At 41.0% G+C, this 25,695-nt stretch overlaps 1 protein-coding gene across 1 annotated transcript in view; it reads right to left on the reverse strand.

Annotated features, from left to right (window-relative positions):
• aatkb (apoptosis-associated tyrosine kinase b) overlaps positions 1 to 25,695 on the reverse strand; it is a 63,726-nt gene that overhangs the window by 24,828 nt on the left and 13,203 nt on the right. The window contains exon 2 of the mRNA XM_066663442.1: positions 9,115 to 9,248. Coding sequence (XP_066519539.1) covers positions 9,115 to 9,248 — 134 coding nt within the window. The remainder of the gene's footprint in view (positions 1 to 9,114; positions 9,249 to 25,695) is intronic.

Genomic DNA, 25,695 nt, shown 5'->3' on the forward strand with positions numbered 1-25,695 from the left:
GAACCCAGAGTCATGCTTTAAAGCAAATAAATGTCCCTTCAAACCCCATTAAAGAGCGAGACACACTAATCAGAACAGAAACTGACCCACGGCCCTCAGTCAATTGTTTTATCATGCGCTGTGTGTCCCCCTGTGCTTTCCGTCCAAACACAGACACATGACAATATTTTAAATGTCTTAAAAGGAGAAGTTCACAACCAACATATTCAATGTTTCTTCATAACTCCTCCAGTAAAAAACACAAGTAAAAGAGAGTGGATTGATTTGAAATGCTCCATAATAAAAGACCTTACTGACTCAGACCTGTTGACGGTGGTGGTGATTACATTAAAGGTTTACAGATACACAGTTTGATACGTCTTATACTCGAATAAATATTTTACAGCAGCTTACATTAGTTGTGTGACAGATTTGACTTAAATAGCACCTCTTAAATACGTTCACTGTTTTATTACAAAGTGTCTCTGAAGCACAATGGCCCCCTCTTTTTAAGCCGTCTCCAAATGTGAGAATGAAAAGGTGAATGTGAGAAACAGCACCCCATGAGTGTGTGTGTGTGAGAATATTTAAGTGCGTATGTCACTGAGTGAGTGAGTGAGGGACCAGCCCATTCTATGATGTTCTTTGCATCTAATAAATAAATAAATAAATAAAAGGCACACAAATATAAAATAATTTTCCGGTGGCTGATAAAATGCCTAGAATTTCATATGGTTCTCTACAGTGAACAGTTTCACATCGAATCATTTACTGTGGTCAAATTTCAGTGACTGAATGATACAGAAATGAGTGAAAAAACATTAGTTGAATTTCCCTCAGAGATTAATGCAATTGCTAAAATAATTTAAAACAATGTTCTTCTAGTTCAGGAGAGAGAGAGAGAGAGAGAGAGAGAAAGAAAGAAAATAGGGAAGAGAGGAAAAAAAAACTTGGCAGGGTTTATAATTCGGAAATGCTTCTCCAGATGCTCTCTAAAAGCTGTCCACTGTTCACAGGACTGTGGGGATATGGGGTCAGAAAGATGGAAAACAGTGACCTGAGGCATTCTGCAAACACACACACACACCACTCAGACATATCCTAACCTCAACCATATCTACTACTCACCTAACCCTAGCTCTAAACCTCAACATGATCCTAAAACATGTCTATAATGAACATTATACTGTGTGCCTCTGTAAACATATTTGGGTCCCCACAATGTGAGAGACATCTGGTATGAACATAAACACACACACACACACACACACACACACACACACACACACACACACACACAGAGAGAGAGTAGGACAAAATTTCTCACAATCTGTCTAAACACATTTGGTCCTTATAATGTGACATATGCCTGATACATACATAAACACATACACGCACGCACGCACGCACGCACACACACACACACACACACACACACGCACACACACACACACACACACACAGAGAGAGAGAGAGAGAGATTCCCCTCAGGGACCCCACGGTCCTGGTCTTCACACGCCCCCACACTGTCTCCCATAATTCCCAGCTCATCGTCTCTCCCCAGCAGGGAAAGAGCTCTGGAGACCTCTGAGATGACACTGTGCAGCAGAATAAAACACACTGTGCCAGAGCTACAGTTACACACACCACACACACACACAACACACACCACACACACAGAGCAGCTCTCAGAGCGTCTAAAGGGCCACTGCTACATTCCATTACAACACACTGTCAAACACTGAATGCACAACCACTACCCCACACAACAGCTTTACTGGGATCTCTCTATTAGCTTAAAGAGTCCCAGAGGCATGCATGCATATCTGTCTGTCTTTCTGTCTGTCTCTGTCTGTCTGTCTATCCACTCACTCGCTCACTCACTTACAATAATCATGCTGATTTAATCTCATCTTTGCCACACCATCTGATCTAAAGCTCTCTATTCTTCATTAACACAACCCCCCGATGATGAATAAACCCATAGAAATGATTCAAATAAATAAATGAAACACATGACGACTCACAACAGTTGCATATTCTTTTCTACAATAGATTTGAAAAAAGCTTCTGAGAAACAAGGTTAAATTTCATTGAACAATAAAATGAATAATACCCACTTACTTTACGTCACATTAAAATGAAGATGTTCCCAGGTATTAGACCTAATAGTGATGTGGGTGTGCTTTTCTGCAGTTGTATGTACAATTAATTATGAAATCAAAGGCTACTCTTCTGTGAAGAAGCCCATACACTGCCCCTAAGGCCGTGACATTACTGCGTTCATCATGTCACACTCTTCTCTGAATAAAGGCCCACTTTCTGCAGGTTCCCTTTTTAAATGAAATGACTCCCAGCATTTATCTCAGACACGTTTGAGGTGTACATCCAGCAAAAAGAAATGACTCTTAAAAAAATGAATACATTAAAAAAAATAAAAATTAAAAAAGCACCCGCGGGTCTGTGTTCATAAAAACTCATGATGTAATACATCACCTGGAAAGGAGACTGATGTGTGTATTACAGTGTGAATTATCAGAGATACAGTGAAGTATCTCCTGCAAATGAGGATCTACATAGATATGCACCAGTGACACTCCCAGTGCAGACTTTTTCCACCAAATCACATTAAATGATGATCGCAGATTTCCTCTCAACAATGCCTTCAATGTGCTGTGCATATTTCAACAAAGATGGAAAGACATATGGTTCACAGAGCGAGACAGGGAGAGAGAGAGAGAGAGAGAGAGAGAGAGAGTGTGTGTGTGTGTGTGTGTGTATGTATGCATCAGGCATATATCAAGTTATAAGGACCAAATGTGTTTAGACACTTACATTGTGAGAAATTTTGTCCTTCTGTGTGTGTGTGTGTGTGTTTATGTTCATACAATGTATCACTCTCATTGTGGGGACTGAAATATATTTACAGAGTCACACAGAAAGACGAGTGAAATAATTAACTTTATATTTAATATAACCCCAGTATTGATGCAGAGATAAATCCATTCTTTTCCGAAAATGTGCACAGTTTCTCTTTTTTTTGTGGAGAGACAAAGAAACAAAAACAAAAAACAAAAAAATGACAAAAATTATTAACAAATCATGATGTAAAATAATCAGGAAATCATCAGCGCATCAAGAATAAAGTTATAATAAACTTAAATAAATGTAACTCATAATAGTCAATGACTACTGAAAAGAACTTAAAATCCCTTCTGGAATTTAAACTCCAAAATATCAGCAATTATTAAATATTATTTCGTAATTACAAACTTGTACAACGTGTAAATCATGTGCCTCTGACCTAACAACACTTACATTAGCTTTAAATACGATTCTTAGGAAACTAATCCCCTGCAGCACGAAATTAGAAATAAAGCACTGTTCACTTTGATTATTTTTAGAAACACTTCCCTGTGTCATGACTTATCTCTAAACAGAACTGAGAATTATTTTTTCATTTGTTCATTGGTTCTGGAATCTTGGGACACAGTTACATGCCCTGGACTGGGCGCCCAATGGAAAACAAACAAATCTAATTAAATCTAATGTTTTTCTGAGGCATCGTCTCTGCTTTCTTTTCTTTTTTTTTTTTTATAAATTTCTCAGTTTTGAGAATTGGAATTAGATGAGGTTTCATTAAGCTCCATTCATTAATAAGAACAGCGAGTCTTTCTCCTGTGACGCTATCATCAAGAGGTCTGTCCTGATAGTGGAAATATCACTGTTTACTCTTTTTAAATAATTTACGATTTTTAAATAATGATGCTGAATATTGTCTATTGTCCCTCGTCGCTGACCAAAATGAGAAGGACACAGGAGACGATCTTGGCATTGCACTTCACTTTTATGAAGCGTGGACCAGTAAAACAGCTCCAGATCTCTGTACATTGACTTACTGCACACGATTCTTGCTTTCACAAAGAAAGGTTTGTCAGTTTATCGGTTATAACTTGATCAAACTGGTATTTCTAGAATAAAGAGAGTTGAATCATCTCCGTTAAATAGACACAATGACCTCAGAATAAAAAACAAATCAGTGGTCAGTTCAGTTCTTACCTCATCCCACGTCCAAAGCCCTGCTCAGACTGAACGACCTGCGTTTAGCCTCTTGCTCTTGATTTTCTTGGAACATGAAGAGCATCTCCACATCTACCCACTGGCACATTTGAGGTAACCGTGTGCCCTCAAACACTGTGCCCTCTGCCTCATAAGCCCTGACCACAGCTGGCTGAGAGGTAACAGGTTGGTGGAGGTGGTAGACCCTCCACTTTAAACCACATACCGCAGAGAACCGCATACTGAGCCCTTACACCAACACTCCGCACTGAGAGATCAGAACCATCCCTCTGACTTATACAGGGAACAGAGGGAAGAGGCACGGGGAGGAGAAGGAATAAAAGGGCGGGAAGGAAAATGAAAGAGCACGACAGACAGGCAGACAGAAAGACTGAGAGACGGATGGATTGATGAATGAATGGATAGACGGATGGGCAGATGAAGGGAGGGGTAGTTTCCTGTGTGGTTCCAGAGAGAAAAAAGACAGCAGCAGCTGAGAACTCCAGAGACCCCCACACCACCCTTTACACAACTCCCACTGCTGAAAACATTAAGGGAGGGAGAGAGAGAGAGAGGGAGAGAGGAATGGGGAAAGGCTTTTCACATTCTGTGCTTATGACATCACTCTTTTTCTTCCTTTCTCACAGTTCCTTTTTCTTCACATGTGCACAGCAGCAGACCCCCCCCACACACACACACACACACGAGCAATTTTTTAAAAGTTACATAGAACCACTGAATAAATCCACATATGTCACATTTTTTTAATGTTTTTTTTTTTCCATAAAATGGTTCAAACCCGGGAGCTGCAGTAAAATTGGAATGAAATGTTACTGAGCAACAGAACCCTGAGCGCTAACTACTGGTTGGCCACTGCTCCAGGTGTGTGTGTGTGTGTGTTCACTGCCACAAATGGGTTAAACGCAGAGACTCTCAAGGGGATCATTAGCGTCACTAATTCATCTTTTTCTTCTTCTTCATTATCTTTTTCCTTCTTTTAATTTTCTTTCTTCTTCTCCTCCTCCCTTTTTGCTCTTTCTCCTTCCTTTTTCCTATTTTTATCCTTCTATTTTTTCTTCTTTACCATCTCTATATTCTGCTTCTTCAGCTTTTCCTTGTTATTATATATTTCTTATTATTTTTCTCCTTCTACTGTTTTTTTGTTATTTTCTTCTCCATCATCCTCTTCTCTTTAAAACCCTTTAGTGCTGTTTTTCTCTGGGTTTCTTACTAAGCTCGATTTTTCTTTTCACCTTCAGAATATCTCAGAAAACCGTGGAGAGCTGTGTGTGTTATTTAAAGGCAAAATGAAAACTAACATGCAATTCATTGCAAAATTTAATTTAATTACATAATTATAGGGGTTTAACACAGCAGCTCCCAAAACTCTTCTTCTAAGGGTTATGTGTTGGGGGGAGGGGGGGGGGGGGGGGGCATGTCCCTCTGTCTCAGACTTAATGAAAACCCATAATTATGTAACTAACTAACTAACTAACTAACTAAATAAATAAATAAATAAAAAGAATTAAAAAGAAAACACACACACAAAAAATGCTGGCTCAACTTCAGTCAATACAATTACAGCAGCTATAAATAATCAGCCATTCATTCACATAAACCACCACTGAAAGACCTCCAAGTTGCTGAAAACATGACTCAGTGTTTACAAGAGCATTCAAAAGCCACAGGAAAACGGGATGCAACTCGGAATTACAGCCCAACGAGTTTAATAACCTGATACTGGATATGAGGTGTAGATACAACGACTGCAGAGAGAGAGAGAGAGAGGGAGGGAGAGAGAGAGAGAGAGAGAGGGGAATGGAGTGTTTTTCAGCAGTGGATGTCTGAGCTGTGAGCTAGAGCTCCACTGAGACACTGACAGTTTACTAAAGGCCAAGGTTGGTGAGCAATAATAGAACTGTTTTTCTCACCCTTTCTCGCTCTTTTATCCATCTATCGATCTACCTCTCACTCAGTAGCACATTTCTATATGTTTATCTATGTGTCTATCCATATATCTATTGATATGTGCATGGTTAAAATTCTCTCCCTCTCTCTCCCTGGTGTCTTGACCTATTTTAGTCTTCTGTGGAGAAATGCAGGTAGAGCACAATAAACCTCTACTGTGTCCATCAGAAAACTGCTGCACTGCATTCACCACGCCACATCCATCAGCCCACAGCACAGTCTCGGTTAGTGGTTTATTACATTCTGCTTGTAGCTTCACATCTTTTCAGTAGTGGTCTGTAGAGGTCAGTAGTGGTCAGTAAAGATCAGTAGTGGTCGTAGTGGTCAGTAGTGGTCAGTAGAGATCAGTAGTGGTCAGCAGTGGTCAGTAGTGGTCAGTAGTGGGTCAGTAGAGATCAGTAGTGGTCAGTAGAGGTCAGTAGTGGTCAGTAGAGATCAGTAGTGGTTGTAGTGGTCAGTAGAGGTCAGCAGTGGGTCAGTAGAGATCAGTAGTGGTTGTAGTGGGTCAGTAGAGATCAGTAGTGGTTGTAGTGGTCAGTAGAGGTCAGTAGAGGTCAGCAGTGGTCAGCAGTGGTCAGTAGTGGTCCGTAGTGGTTGTAGTGGTCAGTAGAGATCAGTAGTGGTTGTAGTGGTCAGTAGAATTCAGTAGAGATCAGTAGTGGTGAGTAGAGGTCGTAGTGGTCAGTAGAGATCAGTAGTTCTCAGCAGTTGTCAGTAGAGGTCAGTAGTGGTCAGTAGAGATCAGTAGTGGTCAGTAGAAGTCATTAGAGATCAGTAGAGGTCAGTAGTGGTCAGTAGAGATCAGTAGAGGTCAGAAGAGATCAGTAGTGGGTCAGTAGAGATCAGTAGAGGTCAGCAGTGGTCAGTTGAGGTCAGTAGTGGTCGTAGTGGTCAGTAGTGGGTCAGTAGAGATCAGTAGTGGTCAGTAGAGGGTCAGTAGAGATTAGTAGTGGTCAGTAGCGGGTCAGCAGTGGTCAGTAGAGATCAGTAGTGGGTCAGTAGAGATCAGTAGTGGTCGTAGTGGTCAGTAGAGGGTCAGTAGAGATCAGTAGTGGTCAGCAGTGGTCAGTAGAGGTCAGTAGTGGACAGTAGAGATCAGTAGTGGTCAGCAGTGGTCAGTAGAGGTCAGTAGTGGTCAGTAGTGGTCGTAGTGGTCAGTAGTGGGTCAGTAGAGATCAGTAGTGGTCAGTAGTGGTCAGTAGCGGGTCAGTAGTGGGTCAGTAGAGATCAGTAGTGGTCGTAGTGGTCAGTAGTGGGTCAGTAGAGATCAGTAGTGGTCAGCAGTGGTCAGTAGAGATCAGTAGCGGGTCAGTAGAGGTCAGTAGTGGTCAGTAGAGGTCAGTAGTGGTCAGTAGAAGTCAGTAGTGGTCGTAGTGGGTCAGTAGAGATCAGTAGTGGTCAGTAGTGGGTCAGTAGTGGTCAGTAGAGATCAGTAGCGGGTCAGTAGAGGTCAGTAGTGCGTCAGTAGAGGTCAGTAGTGGTCAGTAGAGGTCAGTAGTGGGTCAGATACTATGACAAGCATCTGATAAACATGGCATGGTCTTTTACAATCTTCAAAGTTCATGTTATTAGCCACTGTGTTTAACCCTTTAAAGCCTGACACATTAAATAATAATACAATAAAACAGATTTCTTTTAATCACATGTTATGTGGCCCTTTAACTAAAAATACTAATGTAGTTGATTTTTCAGTTTTGGATCATATACATTTTAAATGCATCATATTTAGGCATTTACCAATAATTTTTTTTCTTTAATTGGTCTTTCATTTAGTTTACTCTATCAGTTAAAACTATTCTTTAGGCTTATTTTTCTTAATTTTAATTGATTTCAATTAAACATTGAATTTCAAATGATTTTCTCTGTTCTTCAGAACTTTTCAGGAAAACGTAACATTGGGTCGATGAGACACACTGCTCCAGAGGTCCTTGACCTGTGAGTACTCTGTTAATCTCTCTGACCTTTTTACATTTCATATACTGGGTGTATTAAAACACCAAAACCACAAAGACTCTTTTGTGTTGATCTGCACAGCGTGTTTCCACTTTTAGAGAAACTACAGTCTGAACCTTGGCTCAAGGTCTGAGGTCATTCACCAGACCTCCCACAGTCCTCTGCATCATCATCATCATCTTCCTCCGAATCTGTCTCACAAAGTCCATGTCGACACCTTTACACACAAAGGCTTCTGGAAACTTAAAATACATTTTTGTTTCATAAAAACACTTTGTAAAACCGTTTAAATGTGTTTGGTTGCTGTAAAGACTGGACTGAATTATAATAATATTTATTATAATTATATAATTAAAGAGCATTTGACAGGTACAGTACACTACAGCTATGAAATAAAAATGCTTAGATTTACTACAAGTAACATCAATAAATCACACCTGGAATTTCTTGAGCAAAACGTAGCCTTGAGATTTCCTCCTGTGTTTTCATGAAGATAGCAACAATTTTGTAATGGTTTGGTAAATGCATGGAAATGCTTCCACTTCATTCACAGTTCAGTAGAGAACTCAGAACACTGGCCCAAAAAGATGGAAGTTTGTTTCTGTATCTTTTCATTAGATGATGAAAGAGCCACCTCCAAAGAGGTTAATACAACCCATATATATATATATATATATAAATATATACTGAGGGCTGCCGGAACCACGGGGGCAAATGGACATTTGACACACTACTTTTTGGTTCAATTTAAGTGGGTCATAAGGTGGTGAAAAAAACCCTTGAACCATTGAAGGCACGTTTCTGAAACTGCTCGGCTGCACTAATCATTATTATCATGTACTTACTATAATGTCCAGCACCACTGTGTTTCCCTTGCCTAGGGATCAGCTCTGAGTGTTGTTCCCCATTTTGTATTTCTCTTTTTTTAAGATACCAGCTCCCAGTGTTCGAGGCTATTTTGGACACTAAGCTGTTTGTACCGGTTGGATGCATTCTCTGAGCCGATGATAATGTAGTTTTATAAGTGGTTCTTGATAAGAGCGTCTGCTAAGTGCCATGAACGCAGACGTAAATGCATACATTAATCCTGTGTTTTATGTCAAATCTAAAAGTAGAACCGTTTCTGTTGTTAAACGTGGAGGACGCTGATCTGACCTTAAATCCGATCTCGCCCCTCTTGCAGCACAGGCAGGCCAGCATGAGGAAGATGAAGGTGAAGAGGCCAGAGAAAGAGACAGCCACCACGGCAAGAGAAGACGACCAGGAGAGTTCGCTCAGAGGAGCGCCATCTGTAGGAAAACAATAGTAACACACATTACAACCCAAATACAAACTGCAACGTGAATACTCAATTTCACCCACTGTGTTTGGACTGTGGGAGTTTGTAAGGGTCCATTGGCCTGTGCACCCTGCAGCTCCACTGTCTACTGTAGTATTCAACTGGAAGAATATCTATGGTCAAATATTCATGTTAAACTGATTTCACACATCTACATTAAATCTTAAATACAGCATTTTATTCTGCCAATGTTGTGTAGTTTCTATTTATTCGCTGATTTAAAGTTTTGGAACAAAACAAAAAACTACATACAACGTCCCTAACTGCCAGAACTTTGCAGCCAACGTGTTGATCACGTGTCACATTTTGACCGCAGGACCATCGTAGATCAGATATTTTCTGGTGGCGCTGCAGCTTCTGTCACTGAAAAGACTAACACTGGGATAACTGCATGAATATGTATTATCTCATTAAGAAGCCTGTTTTGATTGGCTTGACTATAGGACAGACTTGATATGCCCCAGCAGCAAGAGACTGTTGTGTTAATCACCGCCGTGGTTGATTTTATGAATAGACTTTAATTAGACGCCTATTTTGCATAGCAGAGCGTTTTTCAGTTTTATGAATCTGGCTCTGCATTTTTTTTAATATTAATCTCTCTCTCACACACACACACACACACACACACACATGTATGAGTCAGTTTGGTGTGAATAATAAACCTTGCTATGGAAGATTTAAACATAAATATATGTATTTAAGAATGAATGAATGATAATTAGAGGAGTGTGGTGTGTTCTCTCTGTGTCTGCATGGGTTTCCTCCAGGTGACTGTCTGTGAGAAGTGTGGTGTGTTCTCTCTGTGTCTGCGTGGGTTTCCTCCAGGTGACTGTCTGTGAGAAGTGTGGTGTGTCCTCCCTGTGTCTGCGTGGGTTTCCTCCGGGTGACTGTCTGTGAGGAGTGCAGTGTGTTCTCTCTGTGTCTGCGTAGGTTTCCTCCGGGTGACTGTCTGTGAGGAGTGTGGTGTGTTCTTCCTGTGTCTGCGTGGGTTTCCTCCGGGTGACTGTCTGTGAGGAGTGTGGTGTGTTCTCTCTGTGTCTGCGTGGGTTTCCTCCGGGTGACTGTCTGTGAGGAGTGTCTTACTGTCGATGGTTCAGTGTTAAAAACTATTAATGTACTGCATTTCAGTGCTCAACTCCAACAGCATACTGAATTATCCAACTATACTAACTGTCTCATTTCCGCTTTCCATATTCATACAGTGCAAGAGCAGTATGAAGTAATTAAAAGTGATAAGCTGGAGCAGATGGGCTACATTATTAAACCTCAGGAAGGGTTGCTCATTGTGGTGCGGGAAGAACATTCCACTGAAAGCTCTAAATATAGACTGAAGCAGCTAAGTGCCTCTCAACAAGTGAACCTTGTCTGCTTTAATCCAATCTCAAACAAGAACTCTGTGTGGAGTGCAACATATATGATTCAGCGTCTTGTTTACACCGCAGCCTTTCAGTAAACTGTCATATACCTGTCACTGGAGTCAGAACAAACCTTGCATTTTTCCAAAAAGGACAGAAGGCAAAGCTTCCCTACATTTCAGTGTAATTCAGTTTAACAGGATTTCATCTGAAGTCACGCCAGATCCTTTCTATCGGTCCGTTCATTGTTTGCTTCTGTACCTGCGGTCCTGCCAGAACGTTATGAGTTGAACCGAACAGTTTTATTCCAATGGCTATGGAAACTAACTCTCTGTACCACATCTACCTCACATCTACCATCACTCCTTACATTCATGCCATCTGTTTAATTCTGAAAGCTGTGCTATTGTAAAAACACTCCTTTGAGATCCAGTTTATCCAGTTTAGTTTTGATGCTCCATTTCCAACTGACCAATCCTGATCCTCATTTTCCAACCTACAATTTCCACAGTAGCACATCTACACCACTGCTTTTCCCAAGCCACCAAATCTAACCAAACATTTCTAATTCACCACACGATATCTAACCCACTATTTCCATTCCATCATTCAACAAAATTTACAGCGTTCACCGAAATGTGTCTTCAGCATTTAACCCAGCGGTGGCTGTAAACACACCCTGAGCACTAAGCCCTCTGCTCTAACCATTAGGCCATGGCTGCCCATATAATCTATGAACACAACATCATTAAAGGAGAATACATGAACAAATGCATGAACATAATTAAAAACACAACAACAGAGCTACAAATGCAACAGCAGACACACTATACAAAAGTTTCCGATGAATCTGCTGTGTTCTCGCAGTTGTGTTCCTCTTCTTGCATTTGTAGTTATGTTCTCAGCTTGTCTTTGCTTTTGTAAACGTTGCTGTGATATGACTCAGCGGGCCACCATAGTAACCCAGAGCATCTAACCTGATTCACTATTTCATTCACACCGCAGGGCACCCGGCACTGATGACGCAGTGTACCTGTCCAACTGCATCTGACCATATCTGATTCACTATTTTAGATACCCTCTGACTCATCATCTGAGGTCCACCTTCACTGACTCATCGTTTCAGGCCCAATGTTACAACCCTGTACTTGACCTGCAGCTCAGCTCGGAGCTACAGAACTGAGGCACTGAGACTATTTTTTTTTTTGGACACCCATGAACCAGCCAAGTTCAGCACAGGTTTGGAGTTGTCACTGTGGTCTGGTCCAGCTTAGATCTGCCACAGTCTCCCAGCTTTGAGTATTTTTCCCTGGTATATTTTTACTCCAAATTCACAGCGACAGTAGTTGCCTTGGAAACAGATGGGACGGGCAGGCGGGCACGTAAAACTGCTGCAAGCTGCAAAATCTCCCTTTTCTTCGTGTTCTCTCTCCATCCAACCATTCATTTCTCTTTTTCTTTCACTCACTCACTCACTCACTCACTCACTCACTCACTCACTCACTCACTCACTCACTCACTCACTCACTCACTCACTCTTTTGCTTTTCACTGACAGCTGCTTCTTGTCTTTCATTTATCCATCCATCTGTAAAGAAAACTGTAATGATTCATTCCCATGATGGACAAAGAGGGCATGACCTTGACAAATTGGCAGTGTGTGTGTATGTCTACATGTGCATGATGGTAAGTGTTCATCTATATTTCATCTCTGCTGCTTCCAGAAGGCATCCAGAGCATGCACTGCTGCTGCAGTCTGTCTCTCTGCAGCTCTCACTGCCTCCATTTTCACATCTGCTGCACAGCTCTGCTCGACTCAGCTCTGTTTAGTGTCATAAGAGCGGTGATGAAGAGCACTTCAAAGTCCTCTTCCCCACTTAGTACCTCAGGGATTTGGTTCTACACACCTGCAAGACAGATTAGGTCTTTGATTCTATTGAGATATATATATATATTATTTGACATATTTCATTACAGTTGACTGCAAACAACATTATTACATTTTTTTTATAACAATAGTAAGGAATTTAATTTGAGGTACAGGATTAACACTATAAAGAAATTTGGAAACTCTGCTGCCAGTAAGTCACTTAGGGGGGAAAAAGGCTTAGAATATATTAGTTGCAATTAAAGGACCTGGAATGCATTTTGTTAAACTCATCCATCCATTATCTTCAAATATTATGTCACAGCTTTATTTTCTGTGGGGGGCAGCCATGACCTAAAGGTTAAAGAAGAGGGCTCAAGACGTAAGGGTCACTGGGTGAGTGTTGTAAAATCATATGGATCCACACACTGTCTCATGTGGGTGGAGCAGGGAAGACACACACACACACACAGTTGTGTGATCGATGTTATTGAGTTTTCTTAATGAAACACTTGAGAGACCCACGCCTTAATGAGGTCAGAGCGCTTGAGCACTGAAGAAGGGAAGAACAAGCGTGACCAGGAGAAAGAACATGTTCAGATGGTGAATGAATAACAATGAGGGAAAATAAAGAAATAAAAAGTACATGGACAATAACAGAGATATGGGGAAATAGGGCCTGAAGCATTCTCAGAAAACCAACAGCATTCAAAATGCATTTCATTTCACAGAAATTAGAGCCCTGTCTTCTTCAAACAGATGTGGAAAATATAAAATATTTTGTCCTTAGCCGAACACAGATGTAGGATACAGTCTGTGTGTATTTCCTTATAGCTTTGTGCCTAGTTATGTGTAACACATTTCCATATTTCCATCTGTATCTGTGGCCATGATCAGGCTTCATAAGCGGATGTACACTAGGGGGCAGCATCCAAACCAGCATGTATGTGAACTAGGAATAAAGAAGGTCTTGCACTCCATTGTAGAGAAAGTATGGATGAAAAATACAGGGGGGGAGGGATGAATACTAATTCTTGTGCTATTTTGAGGATGGGTCGTGTATAAGTGTTAAACTCTGTACACCTCTGAGCTCTGATCCTCAAGCTGCTCCATGTGTTTTCGTGCTCGTTTGCGTTGAGTATTGTTTAGATCTCATAAACATGTCTACAGTGGAGCCAATCAGGTTTTGAAGATACAGAGTGAGTAGGTGCTAAGCTTATTTATGGTGAGCAAGAAAACAGTGTGTTACAAAAACAACAAAAGAAAACAAAAAAGAACAAGAACAAGTTAAACAGCTCACAAACCTCTTATACACTCAGCAAAACTTTAACTTATAGACCTGGACACTCTGGAGCAACTGCTCACAAGACTATGGCCACCATACTTGGTGCCAAGCATCATCAAGTGGTGTCGCTCCAACGAAGGTTGTGTGACAAAGCTCCCCCACATCACTAAAGTTTACACGGTGTATCCATCTAATGTAAACCTTCCCTAAGCGTAGAGAAAATCATAGTTTGTCACTGCCTTTTAATAGTTTTGATTTGTGAAATGCTGGATTTGCCAGTGTCTACGTAATTTTGGTGTAGTGTACACCTCATTGCTCTTATCTCAGGATTGTGCAGTCTCTGACTGTTGTGGTACTACAAACGGTGAAACGGAGGCTGAGGCTCAGAAGAGAGAGACAGAATGGGAACAAACATGCAGCATTTCAGAAAACAGAAATGGCAACCTCTCTCTCTCTCTCTCTTTTACAGCATGACTGGAGGGTGGCAGCCATTTTTAGCCAGCACAGAGAGCTCTTTTGGCTGAATGATAGAGGGATGAGTAGATGAGTGGAGTGTGTGTGAGGGGACTCCATATCTACATGAAGACGCTCCCAAAGCAAGAAAAAGCCCCTCTGTGCATTTGACTAAGAACCGAATAACAGTCCAATGGACAAGTCCAGCGTATGATGGAGCTACAATCACAGAGCTTTACTGTTGCCATGGAAATGACAGTCTGATGATTGACAGGTGATTAGAGCATGGCAACCAGGTGCTGACAGGAGTCACATCTGTCTACTATGATTAAAGTATCACCTGCGGCGCAGGCTATATACAGTGTGTACTGTTTCTGCAGTTATTACTCACTCAAAGCCAAAGGTTTGGAGACTCCATCTTGTTTAAGATTATGTCTGAAAACAAAGGTATTAATATGAGGTTTGTCCCCTACTTTTCTACAGTAACTTCTGCACTAGATGTTGAAACATTGCTGTGAGGATCAGATCTCATCAGCTCTGGATTATAAACACCACTCAAACTCCTCCAGAGATAATGGATTGTGCTCCATCCACTCCAGAGAACTGCGGAGTTCCACTGCGTTAAAGCCCAGTACTGGGATCTTCTTGAACCTTTAGCTCACTGTTGAACTTAGCCTCATGTGCAGCTGCTCTAGAGCATTCCAGTCTTTTCTCAGTGCTATTCTGGAGGTTATACAAGTTGTATGTGTGCACCAATTAGTAAGAGGTAAAGCAGTCATTTTTTTTTACACACTGCAAAGCGTACACTGTAAAAACTGTCTGAATTTTACGGTGGAAAACTGTAAAACAATGACAGTAAATGACTGTAAACTATAAAAAGGTTGAAACCAGCTTCTGTAATGGTGAAATACTGTAAATATTTTTATCAGCCAAAATACAATAAACGCACAAACCCTTCGGGGCGGTACAAGTGTCCAAGTACTTGGAGGAGCTGAGACACATTAGGGAGCTCCCAGCATGCCTTGCTTCTCCATATTTTCTGTGATTTTCAGAGTTTCTTTGTTTTCTTTCTGTCTTTGAGACTTTTTGATTGTGGGTTGCATTGGGGGCTATTATTTTGTGTGTGTGTGTGTGTGTGTTTCTGTGCATAGTGTGACGAGATGTGTGTTGATCAGGAAAGTTCTCCATCAACCTGTGTGCCGAGTGCTGGAGGGTGGCACCCAGATTCCGCACATTTCTTTGTTTCTTTCGGCAATGTCTCCTTTTAAGGGCTGAATATTGGACGGATGCGGTTTGGCTGTATCTAATTACGGCTATATCTCAGTCTCCATTCTCTCATATCAAACGTTCATTTTAAGGCAAAACAATGTTTCTTTGTTGTTTTTATGTAAATACTATGACTTTTTTACAGAGTGTATCTGTCTTTCAACAGAAAAGTACTGTAAACAAAACAGTCCTTAAATGTAAAATCTATGATTTCCAAAAACGTGACCGTGTTTTTTAGAGTGAAATTCTGCCAGTTTTTTACCGTAAATTTTACAGATTTTTTTTTTTTTAAACTCTGTTCTATACTAGGAATAGAGGAAGGAGAGAAGACAGCAAGAGGTAGAGAGACACTTGAGAGAGAGAGAGAGAGAGAGAGAGAGAGTATGTGATTGGAGACAATGGAATTAAAACATAATTAAAGTCAGACTGAAATCAAAGCAGACAAACGCAACAGAATGTGGAAAACAGAAGGCGGAGAAGAAGAGCGGATGGAGGGAGAGAGAGGGAGAAAGAGTTGGACTTTGGCCAGTAGCAGACTGTGCAGGGACATAAAGGGCTCCACACATACGGCCAGGGAGATAAACTCACTCACATTCTCTCTCTCTCTCTCTCTCTCTCTCTCTCTCATTCTCCAGAGGAAGTGTTGTATCCTCAAACACCCCCCACACACACACCCCCCACACACACACACAATCTGGCCAGACGTCTTCATCTGGGCCTGTGCTGTTTTGTTCCCCTCCAAATATTTACCCTGTTAATGCACACAGAATTTTTTTTTTCGGGATTAACAAATAAAGCACACCCTCCCGGTCTCTGCTCACTGTCCCCCTGCAGCATGTGGCTTACACAAGTCTCACACTGCTGATTAATATTAAAACCAGCGTTTAGCTCCCTGAATATTTATAACACTTCCCGAGTCTCAGCTGCAACCATCAAACACTTCAGCGTCTCCAGGTACTTCTCCGCCTCTCACACTCCATCGGATTCAACTAATTGGTCCTTGTTTTCCAGCAAAAAGTGAAACAAAACAATGCTAATGAAAATAATGCACTGTAACGAGTGTTGTTTCCAGTTCGCCTGCATTGTTTGTTGAACTTTTCCTTTGTCATTTTAAAGGAAAGTTTCAGTAATACAAGCCATAATTACACTATAACCCCAGCCCATAAACCCAAATGATCAGCCATTATTGTCATTTATCTTTGTTTTTTTTTTTTTAAAAGAAACTTTACGGAAATTTTAAATTTAAACAAATCAAACCTCCCCCTCACAGAGCAAGTGTCTGTGGCCCCTGAAGTAGAGGGAGATATTGACCGAATTGCAGTGGTTACATCTAACACCTTTTTCTAAATCATCCTCTTCATTTTTGCTGAGTTTGAAGCGTGAGTCTTTTTTTCCTGAAACAATATTAGACCCTCACTTCATCCTGGATGTGTCAAAGAAGGAACAAATTAAATATTGATTATTTCAGTAACTTCCATACTATAAGAGAAGAGTATATCATTGTCATCAAGCAAAAGATAGAACTGAACCATAACCTTGACTCAAATTGTGTCATTAATAGGGCTGAATATATTAAATTAGGAGACTGGCAGTGCTAAATTGTCCACAGCTGTGAACGTGTGGTGCCCCGTCCAGGGTGGGCTTTTAAACCAAAGTGATCTATTTATAAATGTGTCGTATTCTATAAATTCAGGCATGTCGTATTCAGGCATGAAACGATGTATTGTCCACAAAGTGGTGGCTAGGATGTAGGCGTAGAACAGAATCTATGAAACATAAAGGCCACTATGTGTCAGTAGAACTGCTGTTTCATAAATTGAAGAAATAATTTTATTGGAATGAGGAGCTAATGTAGCCAACATGAAACGGAAGCTAGAGGTGATAACAGTAACGGCAGCTTGACAAGAGTTGGTGGCTGGCTTCACATGGAAGTATGTTCTCACCCTCGCTCTCCCGGGTTGGTGGCATTATGTGTGACTGACAGGAGCACTAGCTAATGTGGTGGGATCAGTGATGAATGAGGAGAGAGAACAATTAATAAAACAACAATTAATAAAAATTACTGGGTAAATTAATTTAAAAAAGAATGGAAGTATGTGGTCATCAGTTACATTTGGAGTTCATAACTTAGGCATGTAATTTGCACAATGCTAATTGGTGTGTAGTCTCCTATGACTTGTTAGCTGCATTAGCTTCGAAGGTCAAATGCTACAAATGTATTATATTTGTTTCCAAACAGTATGTATATATGTATACACTACATTTAAAGAGAAGAGCCCATGAGTGAAACCAAGTATTATTTGGTGTCAAATGTTGCTAATGTACCTGTGGCCATATTGGATTCTTTGGGAACACCGTGGATTGTGAGCTATTTTCTGTTTTCTAACACCATGCAGAATGCCACTTGGAGCTGATATCAAACTGTAACATTTTATATTCTACACAGACTCAAACTGGGCTGTTATTTTCCGACTACTTTTAGAATCAGGGACACCATGCTTCATGGGTGTATTTCTGTGCCAGGGAGGTTGGCAGATGATCTTTAGACACATGCTGTGGGAAACACCTAGACACACATTTGGATTCTGAATAAGTAATAGTTTGTATTAAGCATATCGTTTTAAAAAAATATATTTATTTATTTATTTATTTTTGTGATTAATATGGATCACAACGTGCGTCTTCCAATCCCTGTCATTCAACACAACACAAATTAATGCTGGCATGTGTTTGCTAACACCTTAATTTGGCAGGTAGTGTAAGTTTAAGTGTGTTGAGCTGTGTCATTGCATTATAATCTGGTATGATGCCTAAACTTAGTAATATGCACAAATGCATTGGTGTCTCGTGTTTTTGTGCACACACAGCTCATAAATTACTTGTATTATTAGGGGATATGGTTAGAGTTAGAGTTAGGATAGGGTTAGGTGTGGGATTAGGATTTGGGCTTTGGGTTGCATTTAGTGGTATTATGGCAGTGTGTGTATTTCACACTGCATTAGCAGCACAGCGTGACACATTGCTTAGCCATGACACTAGGATTTGCATTAGCAGGAGTTGGAAAAAGGTGTATAAAGCACATCCAACTTTTACCTAGCTTAATGGCATCATGTAATAGGTGGAGAGTTGAAATACAGGTGAAATTCAAAACCAAAAATGTGCACTAGTTATTTGTAGGTGTGACTCTAAAACACCACAGCCTTTATTTTTATTATTGTAGCATGTAGCAGAGTATAATTTACTCAAATTGTGTCGCATCAAATTGAGATTGAGTTTATTTCCTGTGCACATTTTTACTTGGGACTGGTAGATTAAGGACATTCTCCTTTTCAGAACGTTTGCCATGCAGATGTCTGAGGAATGAAGGTATAAACTGGTATGTGAGAATGCATGGGATGCCTGAGGCATAAAGCCTCTGATTCAGAACCACATAAAGGGCAAAGTAGGAGCAGAAGGACAGCCAGTGCTGATTATTCACATTCACATCTAAAACACACACAAACACACGCAGGCAGAAAGACAGGCAGCTCACGTGCACACACCATGTACGGAAACATGAACACGTGCACATGGCTCATATGAAAAACCACATTCAGGACATTCAAAATGTACATCATATACTTTCTTTAGAATTTGGAACCCTGACCCTACATCACAGTTCATCATAGTTCAGTTTGAGTGTAAAAAAAATATGTTTCGACTTTGAAAAGTGAAATTAAAAGGTCATATATAATGTCCAGCAGTTGGCAGCTTTGGGACACAATGTAATCTTTAACTCATTTTTCCAACCATCCACCCACTTTTCTTCTGTCTCAATCATCCACGCACCTTCGATCTGCCTAGAAGCATCAGAGATATAAATCTTGAATCGTGTAGTAGCTCTCCAGTGAAGCTACAGTGGCAGTAATGCTAATTCTGCTCTCACTGACACAGGGATTACATAACTCCCACCAGAAATCCTCTCCAACACCCTGCGAAACTCTGCCGTGCTCACAGCATAATTAAAAATCATTCCATTTGCTCTTATGGTCCGTCTCTGCACCGCTGATTTGCATTTCCAGCACTCACCCAAGCACCAGACTCTCTTCTCTCACCACTGAGTGCTGCTCCCTTCATTAACTTGGACCACGACGGGTTTTAGTGCAAATTCTTGGTGTGTTTTCTTTTGCAGTCAGTAGGGAAAAAGGTTGGATGAAAGCTGATGGCAGCTCTAACTAATATTTGCTGATTACCTCTGTTTGGGATCCAAATTCATACTTCAGGAAATAAAAAGCCATGTCTAGTTATTTTATTTATGTATACATTTTATTATTAATATTATTATTACCATCATTATTGATACAATGTCATTATATTTACTAACAGACGATCATGCTCGCTGGCATTGAGCTGAATGACACCCTTGTACTCCCGGATGCCACAGATGAGTGTGACATGTTTGGAGATCAAATTTACAATAAACTGATCTCCTGACACTGGGTACAGTGCTTAGACCGTTGACCCACTCTGGAGTTTTAAGTGTTGGGTGGATTTTCAGTATTTCTAGAAGGTGTTTTATTAAGATTATGACCCTATTTGATCATTGTCAGCATTATTTTGTATGTGGATTTAAAATAATCGGCCTGTTTTTAACAGCAGCTACAAAGCTAATGCAGCTAGTAAATAACTGAAGTTAATACTCGACCAGTTAGCATTATGCCTCATGCCTAAATCATCACTCACACTGAACTGAGCTGTGTAAAATCTGATCTCAAACAGACTTGCAGATGTAGTTTCATTTGAATTCTGTTATTAATGTGGACCAGACAACGAGCAAAGAGATTTTTCTCATAGGCAAATACATGAATAAATAAGACAGTCAGACTACTCTAAGGCTACTGTAACAGTGCAGACAAAACTGGGTTTAACTTTACACTGGAGGGCAACAAATACCAGATCACAAGCTAATCTCAGACACTGGGTGTGCCGCTTGCTGCTCCAGTACAAAAGACCCTCTTTAAGCAGTAACTCTTGCAGCAGAGACATTTATCCTACTTTGAGAAGAAGCTCTGACCCAAATACTCATAGCATTTCTTCTTTATTTAAAAATCTATTTAATTTAAGTAGTCAAGCTGGACTATGGCAGTGTGTGTTCCTGTTATCTTACATGGGCATAAAGGTGTCAGAATCTATTGGAAACACCAATAGAAAATACGAAAATAATAAGAAAACCAATGAAAATACAAAAAGGTAGGTTGAAAACTAGCAAAACTGCAACATTTTTGGGGTCCTGATGGTAATATAGGTTTGGAAATTAAAATTACATGTAAAAAAAAAAAAAATACATATATCTCGCAGGTCTGTCCCCAAGCCCAGGGAGCTGCCCGTGTAGGCACTGACTACATAATACAGCTGTTTAAGCAGGCAGCGTTCTAACGGTCGTCGGTCCTCGTGAGGCAGATTGAGACGCTCTAGTTAGCAATAGCCACGGCTTGTTCCCGCCCACTGCACGCGGTGTTTACTTACCTCAGCGGTTAACGTCGCCTCCGCGTCAGCGCTATGGAGTTCCTTTTCTCTTTTTAGCGCGATTTTAATTTTTGCCCTGGGAGAAGAGCGAAATTGTGCTTGCGTTGCATCATGGGATTGCCTTCGTGGCTGAGATAGGATTCGATGCGGCCTTAAAATTCGGCCAGATTAAGGTGCCTCAGTAGGCAGAATAATGAGGTACATAAGAATTGGGACCGCCTACGTGTGCACGCTATGACGAAAATGCTCTGTGTAGACACCTCACTAGGTTTTGGGACAGACCCAAACAGAATTAAAATACGGCTAATAAAAAATAATAATACGTTTGATTAAATAATGCAAATAAATACAAAATGGCCCCTGTGTATTTTAATTATATTGTTAAGTCTTGTAGGTTCAGCAAACGGCTACAGTTACGGAATGTAGCACATCTCTGTCTGTCACCCACTCTCAGATTTATCTTTGGGCAGATTCTAACCCAAGGATATTATTTGGAAAGCTGACCATTCGGAACACGGTGATACTGAGTGATACCTAGATGTTTGTGACATTGCAGTAAAATATAGTTAAAACAAACAAAACACAACAAAAACAAAAAGCCCCGGCCTCTTTGTTAGTGAAGTTGTGGGTGAAACTGTCAGCAGTGACCACAGGAGTTGTTTATCTGTGTTTGCTGTTTGAAAAGGTCACACCACTCATATTAATGTCAGACAAATCCTAGCACAACATCACAGTCCAGAGATGCAGCAGCATGCATCCCAGTGAAGGGCCCTGTTTGTTGTCCAGTTCCTGACACTTTCCCGCAGTGCTGGCAATTTCCCCCACTGAGAAAGGAAGCAGTGTTTATGTCTCTTTCTCAAGGGACAAATAGGGACCCTGAAGGACCACAGACCTGCATTTTATCAGGAAATTCTCTATATTTTGCAGGACCCTCTGTTGAACACTGATGGAATACATTTTCCTTTCCGTACTTAACAGAGTGTACACTGCCCCTACCCAGATGACAGAGTTACAATGGAAAAAAACAGTTTGAGCTCATTTATTCAATATATTTTAAAACATTTCCAATGGAATGGCATCTAGGGGCCTGCAGACAGACTGCTTTGCTGCTTTAACTCTCTCGAATCTCCCAAAGCACAGAACAGTTTAGAAAAGGAATTATGTTTTTTCTTCATGAAGACAGACAGGAAGAAGGTCACTGTGTGATTAAGATTCATGTTCTACCTTCAGGCAAAGGACTGCAGCCCTGTGAGCCTCGCTCTCCCCAAGAACAAACACACTACTGCTTTTTACTGCAAAAATCTACCAAGGCTAAAACCCCAGCTCGATATCCAGAGCTCCATAGCATCGTCACAAAATGTAGGGAGTCCATTTTAATCAATAAAATCCACTTTAGGACGGTGTGTTAACATGCAACGCTGGAGACAGGTATCGGTCCAGAGCTCTCAGCTCTCTCCAACTTCCTGCTCTGTTTATACATCATACTACTCAGGGGCGTTCAATCAATACAACAATACCATGAGTGTTCTTCATCCGCCATCTCTTTTGTTGACTTTGCCCTGCACTATACATTATTTGCTGCCCCATATTCAAATTAGTTTGAAATGACAGTTAATATTAATTAAATACGCAAAGCGCTAATCTACTAAGTGGCCTGAAAAAGTGATGAAAAAAGTGATGCTTGCAGAAAAAAATGAATGTTTCATATTTTTTGTTTGTTTGTTTTTTCCTGGTTATTTACTCGTATTTAGCAAGTTCCACAAGGGGGCGCTTATGGGTTTATGTATATATGTACGTATTGTTTGGTTGTACATTTTATTTATTGAATGAATTCTGAATCCTAATTTATTTGTCTCCAGTTCCTCTCGTCAGTAATCTACCCCCAATTGCACAGTGCGCCATCAGCCTTGGGACTTGGGGTTAATCCACTGATTCTTTTCGAGCAGCCACTGGTGCAAGGCCACTACACATCAGAGAAGAGCACAAAATGTCCAGATCGGTCCATCCAACACACCCAGAGAGCGAGGCCAATGATGCGCTCAATGATTCCCGGCCTTGGGCGGCTGAGGTATCTCCTGGATTCAAATCTGTGAACTCCCGGTGATGCGGCCAACTCCTGGACCACTGCAACACTCAGGAGCCACTGTTTGGTTCATGAAAGCAGTGTTTTGCATCAGTTACTCTGTGGGCCGATGTCCTTTACTCATTTGAAATATAACAGTAAATATTAAACACCACCCAATATTTTCAGAAGGAGGCCCAGAGACTACATGTTTTATAAATCTGGTTTATTTTTTATTTTTTTGCATTTGTTCTTGTCTCTCAGTGTAGCAGCAGCCCTTGAACACAGTGGAGCGGAATAAAATATTAATGCTCACTCCTTTTGATCCTCATATGCATGCACACACTCTGCAGCAGACACACATATAGACACAGTCTAATTCAAACAATGTGTGTGTGTGTGTGTGTGTTTGCACATGCACTCTTCACGGTCCGACACACACACACACACACACTTTACATAACCCTGTAGAGATGATGAACCAATTAGGACAAGTCTATATCACTCCGGCTTTGGGTGAGGATTGGCTGGGAGCCTCCTCATGATTTTGAGGAAGAGAACACAAACACACACACACACACACACACACACAAGAAATGAAATGCCACACGACAGTGGAGGAGAATAATGACCCTGTAAAGCCTGGATTGCGAGCTGTGCTGCTGCTGCTGTGATAGAGCTGATGAAATGATGATTACAGGCGATGGAAGAGGAAGAAAAAGCAGGAACGTCACAGTAAAGTGAGAAAGAAAGACGAGAGTTCAGTTGATACTATGGTTCATTAGTGACTCATTTAAGACGATGGAGTGGCGTGGAAAAGTTTCAGCAGAATACAGTGTCTACCTGAAGTTCAAGGTCTGGAAGAATCTGAAGGTCAGCGAAGAGTCATTTTTCATTTGTATTTAGACTTGGTTCAGAACATTTATTATCAGAACATACCGGTCTGGAAATGGACTGGACATAAGTGTTGTTAGGATTAAATAGTAACATTCATTTGATTTGGAGGAAAAAGCTCATTGTGGCAGCATTTTCACACACACACACACCCCCCTACGGACACTTTTGAGTTACCAATCCACCTACCGACGTGTGTTTTTGGACTGTGGGAGGAAACCGGAGCACCCGGAGGAAACCCACACAGACACAGGGAGAACACACCACACTCCTCACAGACAGTCACCCGGAGGAAACCCACGCAGACACAGGGAGAACACACCACACTCCTCACAGACAGTCACCCGGAGGAAACCCACGCAGACACAGGGAGAACACACCACACTCCTCACAGACAGTCACCCGGAGGAAACCCACGCAGACACAGGGAGAACACACCACACTCCTCACAGACAGTCACCCGGAGCGGGAATCGAACCCACAACCTCCAGGTCCCTGGAGCTGTGTGACTGAGACACTACCTGCTGCGCCACCGTGCCGCCCAATATTAAAATTAAATTACTTATTATTTATTAAATAATATTAATAGTAAACTGATATCTTGAGCTGTTAACAATATCTTTAACAAAACTTGTTTTGTTTGGAAAATATTTGTTACATTTCTGCTGTTACTGTTAAAGAACAATGGTTTAAAGCAGATGCAAAGCTGTGCACAAATAGGGTTTTGTTTTTTTTCATTTTAATCAAAAAGGATGTTATGTTACTGTACGGAATAAAACCGAAATATTTCTAAATATTAGCTTTAGCAATTTTGCAGCGTAGTTTCTGTGGTTCTAACTACATGGAGACCTGGTGTGTTTGTGGCAATCCCAATCACTATGATTTAATTCTACATTCATTTGAATATCACCCATCCGCTTCCGTTCTGCAGACAGTGAGACCCTCCCTTAGGATTCTGGGAGATGTTTACTGTAGTGTTCATAACTGTCCAGGCTCCAGTGAGTAACTGCTCTGACATGAAGCTCCATAAACCCATAACTAGTGCCTGGCCCTACATTTCAAACACAGGCTTATGGTTCATGGCTCTAATACCCAATAAATCACAGCGAGGGTTTGTAGTTTATCAAGAGCATCCCAGCAGGAAAGAGTCTAAAAACAGGCCAAATCAGGCCATGGCACTAGAGAACCAGGGTCAGGATCTACCCAATACAACCGGCCCAAACAGGCTACTTCCAGAGCACTGCTATTAGACCCTTGCCTCCAGCTCTACACCTCACTCCTGAGCTAGAGTCTGCTGTTGCCATGGTAATCAGAGAGTGCCAGTGATGCATTTGCAGTCAAGAGCTTTAGTTTGAGCTGTGGCTACCAAGCAGGGGTTGCCATGGAAACACACATATATATATATATATATATATATATATATAAACACACAATGTTAATTTCAGAACATGCTCTGAACCACTGGAAAGGCCAGGTTGCCTGAGTGTTCTCCGGTCCATTAGTAGCCTCTGAGGGGACAATGGTTGGGGTACAGTATATTTGGAAGGAGAGCAGTGAAAGCACTTATGTGTGTTTGCATGAGAGAGGAGACACTCTGTATGAGGGAGTGTGTGTGTTTGACTGCTGCACTGGATGTGTTTCCAGAGCGTGTGTGTGTGTGTGTGTGTGTGTGTAAGTTGGTGTTTGTGTATTTGCGGAGGCTTTATATCAG

This window comes from Hoplias malabaricus, chromosome 3 (genome assembly GCF_029633855.1).
Source record: "Hoplias malabaricus isolate fHopMal1 chromosome 3, fHopMal1.hap1, whole genome shotgun sequence".
Taxonomy (NCBI): Eukaryota; Metazoa; Chordata; class Actinopteri; order Characiformes; family Erythrinidae; genus Hoplias; species Hoplias malabaricus.